The sequence below is a fragment of the Lonchura striata genome, chromosome 9, assembly GCF_046129695.1.
Source record: "Lonchura striata isolate bLonStr1 chromosome 9, bLonStr1.mat, whole genome shotgun sequence".
Classification (NCBI taxonomy): domain Eukaryota; kingdom Metazoa; phylum Chordata; class Aves; order Passeriformes; family Estrildidae; genus Lonchura; species Lonchura striata.
The window spans coordinates 26201839-26215403 of record NC_134611.1 but is presented as its reverse complement, the minus strand read 5'-3'; the positions used below and the strand labels follow the sequence as shown (position 1 = coordinate 26215403).

General features: G+C 35.6%; 1 protein-coding gene across 4 annotated transcripts in view; it reads right to left on the bottom strand.

The window, feature by feature from the left end:
• The window catches only part of DENND1B (DENN domain containing 1B), a 152442-nt gene that overhangs the window by 25420 nt on the left and 113457 nt on the right, over nucleotides 1-13565 (bottom strand). For all 4 annotated transcript variants that reach the window (XM_077785491.1, XM_021547477.3, XM_077785492.1 and 1 more), the window contains 3 exons: nucleotides 8107-8208; nucleotides 4340-4430; nucleotides 341-381 (listed from right to left, as the gene is read on the bottom strand). In XM_077785491.1, coding sequence (XP_077641617.1) covers nucleotides 341-381; nucleotides 4340-4430; nucleotides 8107-8208 — 234 coding nt within the window. The remainder of the gene's footprint in view (nucleotides 1-340; nucleotides 382-4339; nucleotides 4431-8106; nucleotides 8209-13565) is intronic.

Genomic DNA, 13565 nt, shown 5'->3' with positions numbered 1-13565 from the left:
AAATCCATATTAACAAAATTGCTATTTACTCGAAGGCATAAGCTTCATATCAAATTGTCACACCTAATTCAGAGTCATGGAATGCAGCATGACGCAGAAAGCAATGAAATCTTTGACTATATAGACAAAAACCTTATGCATTTTGTTTTGTGTATGGGAATTTTTTTAAATACTTCAATAAAATACTCAAATTTTTTACCAGTACTATAGACTTGGTATTTCTTACAGAATGTACTTCTTTCTCACAAATGAACAAACTTTTACCATTACACAGAAGTGAGGAAAAAGATGGAGACCTAAAGGACAAGATGGCCAGTATAATTACTTAATCAAGTTTTACCTTCACTGTATGCATCCATTGCTGATAAGATCTTGAATTTCCTGAAAGAGAAATAACAAATTAACACAATCAAACGTACATTCAACATTTTAAATGCTGCAACCCTCTTCATTATAGGAATAAAAAATGTAATTAGAGAATTACTTATTCAATTAATTCTTTCCAGCTAGACAAGGAATGTAAAGATAAGAGTATGTGTACACTAAGAAATAAACCCAGGAATCTCTTATTGCTTGTTTTCTGTTTCCTTTGTAAAAGCTTATGTTTTCACCACACAAAGTTTTTTACTCCATTTAAGGTAAAAGATAAATTAAAACAATGATAAGGTAACATGCTTTTAGAAAGTATAAAAAGAAAAACACTAACTCAAAGGAAAGAATAATGTATTAACTGCATTCAAACATAATGATCCCTCTAGGCAAACTTTCAAACATAACAATGACAGACTCCAGAAGGTACCATACCAAGGAAAAACAACATGAGAAAAGTCTATGGGTTATGTCACAATTGTATATTCCTGTGCAGAAAAAATCCTTTTAAATTATTAACTGTATCTACCTTAAGAAAGAAAAACCTCTAAAGGCAAGTGAGAGTTACTGACTTCTGTAGGACCATTGAGGACTAAACTGGCCACAAAGGAGCATGTTAAATTCTACCTGAAGAAGAAGTCAATACTACCCAAAGGTGCTTCAGCTGAACAACCAAGATCAGTTCCATGATCCCTGAGAAAGTTTTAGAATACATCAGTCACTCGAATACTCCAGTACTATGAGCTGCTACTGACCCCACGCACGACATTCGCTTTGAGAAGAACCCTCCAGTTTCAGACTTTAACCACGTTGAAAGGACCATACTGATGTAACCTTACAGACTTTTAACAGCTCACAAAACTCAAGTGTTACAATAACCCGCTAAGGCGTGGCTAGAATTATTCCAATGGCTAATGAAAGCCAAAACACACTCCTAAAACATTTCTGAGAACTAACTGCATCATTGGAAAAGGTATTTCCAGTTTTCAGCATGAGGTGAAGAAGCATGAACTCCTTAGGCTTGTACCATATACTTTAACCCATTCCACTCAATTTTCACAAGCAATTTTGTGACAGCCAGACTCTCAGGAATGATGGCACAAGTGAAAGCAGTGCTTGCTTAGAGAGGAGAGAACCTCATGATCATTTTGATTCCATTAAGAACAGCAAAGCGCAACCTAAAGCAGAAACATCTCATTTTTCACTTCTTTGATGAGGTTCCCTAGAACTGTCAGGGAAGGAAGAACATGAATTACATGTATAAGGTGAAATCTAACCACTGCTGGGGTGTTAAGGATATTGCATGAACCATAAATGCTTTCTTTAACGTGGTATTTCATTGCTTCAATTCTTGTCAACAATGTTCATGTATCACGTGTCTTGAAGTGTCCTTAACAGTGACTCCTTCCAAAGCTAAGCTTTCTCTGCCACAGCCTGACTTAAACAATTAATAGAAACAATAAATGGCATCACAGCAAATTACCAAGTTTAATGTTCATCTAGTTATGTAGTGACACTTCAGGGATGGCAATCAGAAAACAGATAAATACTCATCTACCAACACTCCTGATACCATTGCATGCCTTCAGCAAGAGCTGAACCTCCTGAAACCCTAGCAAAAAAAATCTGATTCCTTAAAAAAAATTATCATTACAAGGGAGTTTCAAAAGTTTTTATTTTTTCTATTTTCCTTCTATTAGCACCAGTGATATTAGACCAATTTTAAAAAAGCTTGCTTTAAGTAAAATTAATGTAATTAAAAATTAATTAACATATTCTACAAGAAATTTGAATGCTAAACCAATCCATGACTATATTCTTGCATTGAAAAGCACTTGAGAACTAATTCTTCTATAGGAAAAATGCAATAGAAAATAAAATTTCAATTATAAAGTGCAAACTATAATGAAGATGTCTCACAAATTTATTTTCAGATGTAGATACACAAATAAGCTTTTACTTTTTTTTAAGAAAATAATCAAAAAAAGGAATTTAAGTTTTATTCTTCAGTTTTCTTTTCTGGTTTAGTTAAACTTGCATATGTGCACGAATGGAAATTTAGAAAGATTACTTAAAGAAACACTTTCTATTTGAATTTGATTTGGTAGTTTTTAAATTATATGGTCTACATTAAAATGTGTTCACCTGTCCTTTAAACAGCTTGGAGCTAACAGTAACTTTCTGTGACTTTTCTGAAATCTGGGTTTCACCTGTTTTTTTCAAACCTTGGGCTTCCTGCTGAAGCTGAGGGGAGTCAAGTCTGCAAAGAGATCATAGTTCTACCCCATTAGCGTCACAAAATGTCACCTTCAATTGCACACATATTGTTAGCCCTGCACTTCATAACAATAATGAGACAGCAGTTATGTAAATACTGAGTATGTGCCCTAAGCAATTTGTCCACAGCCTGGCACTATCAGCTTGTCTGACTTGAACAGCACACAGGCAGTGCAAGGCAGCCCAGCACCACCAGCAGAGCTGAGCAGTCCCTCCTGAGCACAGCCAGGTGAGACACAGTTCACAGCCTGCCAGAGCACAGCCAAGAAACAAGCTTTATCTAACTTCTACTGCAGTTTTATTGCAGCCTCCTGACCCCTAACTGCAGTCAGCAAACGAGCTCTGAATACTGACATCACCTATCTGAATAATGGATGCTCAAAGTCTCAAATCTGCTTACAGAGCAGTGTAACTTACCCTAAAATGGCAGGGAAGAAGTAAATCTCTGTTAAACTAAGCACAACTTGATCAAGAAACAAAACACCAAATTATGTGCTAGATCCTAGCACAAGACACAGAAGGTAGAAGAAGGCAGTGAAAATCTTGAACAAAAGAAATTATGCACTTTGAGTATAACAAAGGGTTTTTTTTTTTGACGTGCAGATGGCCATGCAGCTCTTGATAGTTCTCTGTTGGGGCCAAATCCTCTCCTCAATGTGTCCCATTCAAGGACAGTCTTGCAAAGGAAGCCCATCCAAAGCTGCCATCTGCACCTCAGCGGAGCTCGTCAAACCACATTACCTCCATCTACTGAGGAAGCTTGTACAACTTTCAAGACTGACCATGAAATAGCATTTGTACAGTCATGTATATATTGATCCCATCTTTTGATACCATCTCTAACACCTGGGCTGGTTTTGGCTGCAGTAGAGTGAGCAGCTGTGTGGTGCTGGGTTTTAAACACACCTAAATTAACAATACACCTAAATACCTAAAATAACAATACACCTGTTCCGAATGTTTACCAGGAAACCACTCCATAATCCTGTAAAAATCAGCACCAGATTCAGGATGCACTCTTCCACATGGGCTAGCTGATGGGAAAAGTGTTGTAACAATTGTCAGTGAATACAACTGAGGCAAACAACACAAGGAATAGTATTTTTGTTATAAAGAAGATAAATTTCCATGTCCCTTCTCAGACATATATAAAAGTAAAAAAAAACTTCAACCTTGTTTAGAGTAACACATTTGTTGGAGAAAGCAGATTTCTCTTAATATTCAGGACATCACCATGATTTCTACACTGCAGGAATAAGTAGATGTGAAAAGAAAATGAAGTGTTTATGGAAAACATAATTATCTAGAAGCAGCACAAATGTCAAAATTATTTTGAAAATACAATTTACATAGAATGCATAATATCTACAAATACACAGTTAAAAATGTAAACACTATAGTGATATCTCATCCTATACTGAAGTATAAGTATTACTTTACAGTCTTAAACACACATATGTAATATTACACACATATCTAATATCACATATTTAATACACTGGTGTAACTAGATACATAATAGTGTGTATCCCAGCAGTGATTTTTTAAAGGCTAAAACCTTTCCAAGAATGACGGGAAACAATACAACAGTAAAAAGATCAATGACGTCTAAAACTTACAAAACATCATGAGGACATCATGTCAAACAGTTCCCAAAGAAGTGTCAATAAGTACTCCCAAATTAATTCCGTACCTCCACAAAAGCCTCCTGCTGTGATTTCTTCTTCGAAAACATCAGAGAATCCTCTTCCTGAATTCAATTTTGATAGCCGACCATCAATAAACTGGAGGTGAAAAAAAAAAGGTCACACACACTTTGTTGTCTCTTCTATTGCTTTACAGTGCTAGAGTTTTAAATGTGTACATTTTAATAGAATCTGTATGTTCAAGACCATGTATGTCTCAAGGATAATACACTGCTTTTAGATAGACTTTACATCTTTACACAAGGGCAGGTGTAACTATGAGCAGCAGGAATATAGAGTACAGATCAAGAAAATTATTTATATTTTCTGCATTTTACTAATGGCAAGAAAAGAATTTATTTCCTTACTTAATAGTAACTCTAGATTTGCTATCATAACCATATAAAAGTTACCAAGCCATTCCCTGATGTCCTGCCGTGAAATCATGGGTCTTTTTAAGCATTAACCCTTATTTAGGTGCATCTGTGGATGCATACTGCAACAACTATCCTTATGTAGAGGTTACAGCTGCAAGACCACATGAATTTGCAGCTACAAATAGGTGCATATACATAGATTAAATTATCCAAATATGTCAGAAAAAGTCAAATTAGAAAACTAATGATTGAACCACTCAGAATGGATGAATATATTAATTTAAAGAATTATCAGGCTTCAAGAAAGTAGAACAAGTACACTCCTATAGATTTAAAATTCTTTCAAGAAGCAAACCCTCCCTTTTTGTTTTGGAAAGGCTAACTCAAATCTGACAGATAAAGTGAGAAAGCAATTTTCTAATTACACACTCCATCTTCTAGCAAGAATTATGAGTTATTCACTGGTACTAAACAGTACACAGGAATGAACCAGAATTAATTATTTGGCTGCATCATTTTTTACAACTATCCAAACAGTGTCAGTGACAATCTGATGCTTGCCAATGAACAGACTAGTGTCATGAAAAAACAACTTTCTCAGAGTACAAAAATTCCAGAAGACAAATAAGGTAACCATGAAGATATTTCTCTCTTCCTTGTCTAAATTCCTTCTTATTTTTTCATTTTACTCCAAGTTGGCCTTTTTCCAAATAGGCTGGTTCATGGTCAGACCACTGTGGGATCACTGGATTATTTCACAGTAAGAAAAAGAGATAAGAGCACCTTTAGCTACTGCTGTGAAAAAAAAAAACCCAAAAACAACAACCTCCACTCCCATCCCTTCCTTTGAACTGTAACACATTATCTCTTTGGGGAAAATTATGAATTCATTCCATACTATAAACTAGCATAAGATTTATGGACATACTCATCATCTGGTAAAATCCTATCAACAGAAGGCTGACACACTGACTGAATATGAGAGGGTCACACCAATTGAGTATTTAATGTAAATACCGACAAAGAGAACTGTTAGCAAAAAGATACTGGAGACATTATTTAAAAGAAATGATAAGTGTTAGTCATGGTGGTAGTACTAGTTGTTACTTTTGAGTAATTTACTGTTAATGGTTGCACTTAAACTGCTACATGAAAAGGATAGCATGTGGAATTACATATAAAATTTATGGGTTTTCTCTTTCCATTTTTCAAATCCATCCCCTTCAAATCCACAGACTGAAAAATCTGGGCTTGCTCTTCCAAGAAATGTATTCACTTTGAGATCCAAAAAGCCCTTGGGCAATTACCTCTTTCAATGAAAAACTAGCAATTCCAGCATTACCCTTGGATTTTAAGGTGACTGAAGACATTATCTTCAACTGATTTCAAGGTTCTAAAACCAAAACAGAGACTACATATACTTCAGAATATCCAAGTAATTCTATCAATTTTTAAAACCAGAAGTTTTTAGAAGCAAAGAAAACATAAATGTGATTTCTACAAAATAACAGCTCATATCTCACAAGAAGAGAGCTCAGCTCATAAAGATGGTAAATGAAATCTGAATTACTAACCATTTTCAAAGGCTTCTGATTCCTGAATTCATTAATTATTTTTCTAAGTAACGCTTTCTAACACATTAGGAAAAAAATCCAAATAAATGCTGCAGATTACCTTGCTGATACAAGTACACTATTAAAGGAGATAGTCTGGCATTAGGCTAGTTCTAAGAATGAATTCATATTTTTCCTGGACACTCACAATAACTATTTGACACATTAGATGCAATTATTAATTACTTATGTTTGCAACTTGATATAAAGGTTAGTTACCTTCCACGACACCATAATTAAAGGGACAAAGAAGGGACTTCATAGACCAGCACAAATGAAGTTCACTTGTCAATTATGGTAAAAATGTGTGTATTTAAAGTACCAATTTTCTCCTTGGTCTAGGTTTAAGGCTACCCCTAAGAAATATTTTCTGTTTTAAAAGACTTTCAGAGCAGAATAAAATACAGTTTAGTCTCTTTGAATAAAAACAACTTTGAAAACAGCTCATCTGTCAGTGGGAAAAACTGGAGAAGATGCAGCTGGGCTGAGGATTAACTGAGTAAGTAGGAGTAACCTTTGCAACAAGAACCAGAGGAATAAAAGAAAAACTACTACTACTATTAAACCACACACATCATCAAAACTGTTACTATTTCCTAATCATCTATTATTTCCTTCAATTGAAATAAAACTAATACAAGCTATAAACAAATTGTAAACTGATTCTTTTTAATTGAACACATTAAAGTGTAATGGGTAAGTAGAGAGCCAGCCCATTCATGGCAGCTGAAGGCTTTGTTTCAGTACTGCCAGTGTGACAATATTTTAGAAACATTGCTTGTAAGCAGTTTTTTATTAAGAAAATTTCATGCTACCTTATTGCATGGAGATATACAAAATGTAAACCACACTTCAATCAGCTATTTCTTCCCATTTCAATCCAATCAACCAGACTTCAAAAGATTTCAGATTTCTTACTGCTTATTTTATATAACCAGAGTAAAATTGAAGGAGCCAAATTTTGTGATCATATTTTCATGGGACTTCTATAAAATTCCATCTTTGCACAAATCTTTACGATAGACAGTAACCTCATTGCAGGCATTTGCAGGCAAATACATATTTTCATTAATCTGATTTCATTCACTTTTTCCTTGATTTTCATAAAAGTCTAGTGATAACTTTAACACCCTTTTCATGCAATGGGATAAAGTGATGAAAAGAGAGAAGAGTTACAGAATAAAATCAAAGAACAAAATCATTTCAAAGACTGTAATCAAACTATAACTGAGCTGTGCCTAGATATGCAACAATTTGTCCTCTATTAATTCAAATTCTTCATTAAGAGATCAGCTAGAAATTCAGGCAACCCCTATAGCTCAGGTTTGTGACATTCTCTGTGTGCATACTTCAAAAAGTCTAGCAAACAAACCTGCAGCTGCAGGATGAATCCAGTTTTTAGATAAACACCAGGAATTCCAATTTAAGTTAAGCACTCTGCTGTTTAGGCTCTTTGGGCATGAGCCAAGAGAGCTGAAAATTAAGTTCAACCATCAAGCTGGGAGATCCCTGATTTTTCTTGTTTAGTTGGGTTGCTGTCTGGCTCTGAAGAGATGCGGCACTGGCTCTGCACCCTGGGGTTATTTTTTTGTTCAGTTTTACCACCACTCCTTTAAACTATAACTGCAGATATAAAAAAACAACAAATTGGGATGACTGTACCCAAAGTACTTGCATTTAGATTTCATCCTAGACTTTCGTAGGCTGACAGAAAGGAAAATGTATTTAAATACAGATATGTCTTAACAGGAAATCCTTAAATATGGGCCATTTACACTTTTATACCTGTTTAAACAGTTGCAGATTAACAGCTGTTTCCAGGAACTGCTTAGTTGTACTGGAACGATGCTTCACAAAACTATTCTCACAGAAAGTAATAGGCTCTCCCTAAAAAAAATGAAGCAGGAAAAGTTAGGATGGTGAGCATACTGTAATTCAGCCAAAAAATATGTGTCTGCACCAAATTAATTTTTTATTTATTCTACCAACACATGAGAAGATTGAGAAATACATTGCTGATTTAACAGGAAATTATTGAAACACGCATCTATTTTATTTTTACACAAAGGCTACAAACTGAAACATGGTTATGAAAATGGTTTGAACATTAACATTTAAACAATAAAACATATTTTACCACATGGGAAAAGTGTAGAACCCTTGGATGATGAAAGAAGAGAAACAAGCATTCACTGGAAAGTCAGAGCTTGTTGCAAAAAACTGTTACTGAAAACAACACTCATTGAAAGAAAGAGATGTTCATAAGAATCTTTATAAACAATCAAATTCTTTCCTCTGTTACTTCCTAATGCAATTTAAAATTTGCTGTCTTCAGTGTGCACAGACCACTGCATGTTCCTGAGGAGCATTTCTCCAATTTTGTTATTCTTGTCCATACTTTGTGATAAATACTTGAAACTGTCCGGCATAAGTGGACAAGTACTTATGAGGTTTGTATGGCAGTGAAGGTACACAATCAGATTTCACTGTGAAGCTGAAAGGTCTCTCACCCAAGTTTACAAAACCAAAATGATTCCAGCTTAGCAACAATTACCAAAGATCTCAAAGACACAAAACTTGGAATGCCACAACATGCCCCACCCAAATCTACCATTTGAAATTTTACTACTCAGAAGCTACATCTCCAGTGCAGTCCCACAACAGAATAAAAGATACCTCAGCCACTCAAAAGAAGAAAGATCAAAGGCAGCTGCTACACTGATCTTCACAACAGCTCCAGCCACTTTAAAGACAAATTCATTAATGGCCATGATCACCCCAGCTTTGTGTTCCCAGCCTCGTTTAACTCCAATGGCACATGGCACTTCTGCATTTGCCCATCATTCCAGCTGACTGCAGGGAGGTGCTTCCAGAGTGTCACCAAGCACTTTCTCCAGGAGACTTAGCTGAGTTTGCTGAAGTAGCTGTAAATAATTTTCAACTGTTCCTTACACCTTACACTTTGTTTTTAAATGGTTCAAGTGTGACCTATGGGAATGTTGCAGTAAAAACACTATAATGTCATTTTAAAATCTATTCTTATACTATCAAAAACTTCCCTCTTTCCAAGTCTTTCTTTTCTTTACAAGTCAGCAAAGTATTTAAGAACAACAAATCTTGCATCCTTACTTCTTTATGGAAGCTCTGATTTTAGAGAAGTTCTCTCACTGGAAGAACTAGAGCCTTAGATTTGCACAATCTAAGTGCTCTGAAACACAAACCCAGCTCAGTACAATACACAGCACTGTCCATCAAATCCCCAAAAGCACTCAAGTTATTCCCCCTACGCATCCAAAAATAACTGGTGAACATTGTACACATGCAGGACATGCTGGATCTGCCAAACAGCCTGAAATATTTGTGGTACTTTAAATGGCACTGCCTTCCTGACCCATTTTGCATTAGCTATTCTTGAGCTCCTAAAGACTCTTGTCTTAAGAAGATGACCCCAAGCTACTTAGCAAATCAAAGTGCATCAAAACAAATGCAACAGTCTCCAGTGAGATATGGTGGTATAAGACACACTGCTCCTGAGGGCAGACTCTCTTCTCAGTTCTGTTACTCTTCCAAGAAATTTCAAGGCAGCAAATTAAAAGAACTCCCTATATACACACACATATATATCATATTTCTTTAATTATTTGTTTTTGTTGTTACACAAAGAAAGCACTTCTGGAAATACAGATGCTTTGTAGGTGTGCAGCTCTAACTAGATGATAGCTTGTGACATACTAGAAAACATTAAATTCAGGAATAAAGAGAAAAAATATTTTCAAAATAAACTATTTAATAAAATAAAACCTAAGCTATGCCTCCCTGTGCCAGTCTCCCAGTTCTCTTGGGATAGATGAAAAAGAAGAGGTTATCTCCCTACAGGAGAGAAAACAGGCATGTTTGCCCTTTCACACCAGCCAGGGGAAAGAGAGCAGCCAGCCAGTTCTCCTGATGGCACTTCTCGTGGTGGAGCCTTCTAAGAGAACACCAGGAAATGATAGTTCAACACTCCTTTTTAGTGCATGGCTGTAATATTTTCCCAAATACTTTCCTTTAATCACTAAATGCTTCAGATGGCTAGTAAGAATGCCTGCACGGGTGCAGCTCTTCCCTTATCAGTGCAATTCAGGCACAAAAAAACCAAAGCTATTTCTTTGGTGAAAATTCATTTAATTCTGTAAGGAGTTCACATCCAAAATTCATACATATTATTTCAACCTGCTGACTGTGAGATTGATTTAAAAACTTGACTAGGTTTAAATCTCCTACCTATTCAGCACATGAAAATGAGAAAATCTGTTGAAACCTGCAGAAATTCCACCTGGAAGCATTCTCAGGGTATCTGTGGTAACTTTAATGAAATTGCATTAAAGAACACAATTAACTCCTAGTTCTTTTATTTGTTCAAGGTTCTCACCAATAAAATTGTTTTCCAAATCTTCAATATTATTGCTGCAAACACAAAGCCTTTTGAAGTGCTATCTAACAAGTGAACTATTGAATCACTATAAACAAAACTAGCTCTCAATGTTTTCATACATAAAGTTTGTAACATTCTTGTTTCAGCAAATACAGCTCACTACCTTTAGAAACTGAGTTTTGGAGGAATGCTGCACTGATATTTAACTGCTCAGCCATCAACTGGTCCCTGCTGTATTGATCTACAATGTTCTTTCAAAACAAGTTCGATCTAAACCCAGTGGGGACTCTGTACTGAAAAGTAGACAGCTAATACTCACACCAAACAATCTATGCCCAAACATGATATCTGTCCTTCTCACAACAGTTGCTATAGAATTTTCTTCCCCTTTCATAGCTTGCCACACACAGCAGGAATTTCTTAGTCTAAGCTACGCTCACATTTTAAGCAAGCTATTTATACAGACCTCAATGGAACATGAAAACTGAGCTAAACCAGTAGGATCATTGGAAAAGGAATGAAAACCCCTAGATTAGAAGGTCTGTGCTTTCTAAGTTTAGTGATATTTAACTTGAACAAGAAGTAAAAATACTTTTTTATTGCAGAAAACATTGCCTCACTCTAGCATGACTCATACCGACTATTAGTTCTATTGCAACAATTAATATAATTTCCTTTTGATTTTAAAATTCCTCTTAAAAATTTCTGTCATGACATTAAGAGAGAAAGGCCAAAGGGTAATTGAGCATGTGCTGTGATTCTTCTCAGGAAGGTACCATTTACAAACTAATTTTTCCAAAATTTGTATATTTCTTGCAGTCAGCCAAAAAACCTAACAAGATTCAAACATACTGATATTTTTTACAGTTAAATTATACCTAAAACCAACTCCTATTAACGCAGTATCTACATTCAAAAAAAGAGCAATAACAGTACTTGACACCAAAAACCAGTATGGTTTTCAATATGTAAAATAAAATTCTTAGGCAAGTCAAATAAATAGTCATAACAGGTATTACAATGAGTGGTTCTGCCATTTCATTACTGTTTCTGTACACTGCTGTACTTTTTATAACTAAATATTGGGGGAAATGTAAACAAGCCAATGTCCACTTCAGGAGATCTGTCATTCTGAAACTCAGTATAATTTACTATCTTCTCATCCTCAAATAATTCAGGTACATTCTGAATCTCAATTTTTTTTCCAATATAAATTTTATTTATTTTTTTATATTATTCTGATTCGTTGTACATTGAATACAACACCTGTTGGACAGCTGATGTCACTGCTTGTCAGTACTGGCCCAAAGCACCCAGTTAACAACTGATTAAGAGAGGTCTGACAGGTTGTGCCATCTTCACCATGAAGGTTATTCTGGCCTCCCCTGAACTCCTACTGCTGAGCATTCCAGAGCAAGCCAGCAGCCTTTTGCTCCTCATTTCATTACTGATGAGTGATGTTATAGCCATCACAACTTGAAACAAAGCTGTTCTGGGTTTATTCTTTTAACACTGAGAACTTCAAGGCCTTTATTCCCAAAGGAGGGGAAATTATTCTCTATCATAGTAAATATTGTTCTATTCAATATTTTTCAAGTCCATCTCCATTCTCTTATTTACCACTCCCTCTCCAGACATAGACTGGGACAGACAATAGAATTCTTTTTAATAATTCTTTACATCACATATTATTTTATTAGCTGACCATATTGCATATGATTTATGAAAAACATGTACTAGTCTTTGCCCTCATCTGCCCATGTACATGCAGGAAGAACATGCAAAGTAAAATGGCTGGGAAAAACACATCACACACACTCTGGTAACAAAATAGGGTAACAACTGCCCTACTTGTGTCTATGCCCCACATATGCCTTCAATTCTGAAACATGGAACATGCAGTGTTATCCAGGATAAATCCCCAAAAAGCTGGACTTCACAAAGAAATTAGGAGCACCACAAGGTTCAGGGCCAAGTTGTGAGCATCCAAAGTAACAAATGTCTCAAAATGGATTGCAGTCCTCCATGTCAAGGAGACCCTATACAAAACCATCAGAATTCACCATTCCACTGATAAGACTATTTTCTGGATTATTTTTAGGTCATTTATCAAATGACACCAAAGAAATTTTTTCAATCATCCCCACATACCATGTGCGAGGTGGATTCCTTCTGGATTAAACTAAAGCAGAGTTCCAGCTAGTCATGGGTATTGAGTATTCAACACCAGACTAGAATCAGCACCCCAATGAAGGCAGAAATGCACACTGTGTGAATGTCAGGTCCTTAGCACTAGCTGGGCTGCTTTGCTCTACACATCCACTCCTATTATACAATATTTGCTAATGCAAATTGTAGCATATTAAAAAGTACTCTTAACAGTTAAATCAATGTGACAGGTTAATTTAGTAATTATTAAATCAGGAAAACCATCTATTTCTTCTTTTACTGGATTAAGTGTTTCATTATCATTTAATATCCACAAAAAATACTATAAACTTTCTCTATTACATGTCATATTTCCTGTCTGTATTGGAGTAGTCAGATTTTCCATATGGTCCTTTGGAGGCCCACGAACTCTCTGCAAGACCCCTGAAGATTCCCATTTTGCCTTTCACCAATCATTTTTTTCAATAATTGCTAGACGTTTGTCCAAGACATATTGCTATACCGGGGAGAATCTGTCCTGTGCTGCAAACAAACAGTTGCACAGAATGAGTGTTCAGTGTGATGAACAGCGTTTGGAGTGAAGTGTTGGATGAGTACAGACACTATTAAAGCTGTTCTTTACTCAAAGTGAATATTAATGACAGTTGTTTCGTGTTTCAAG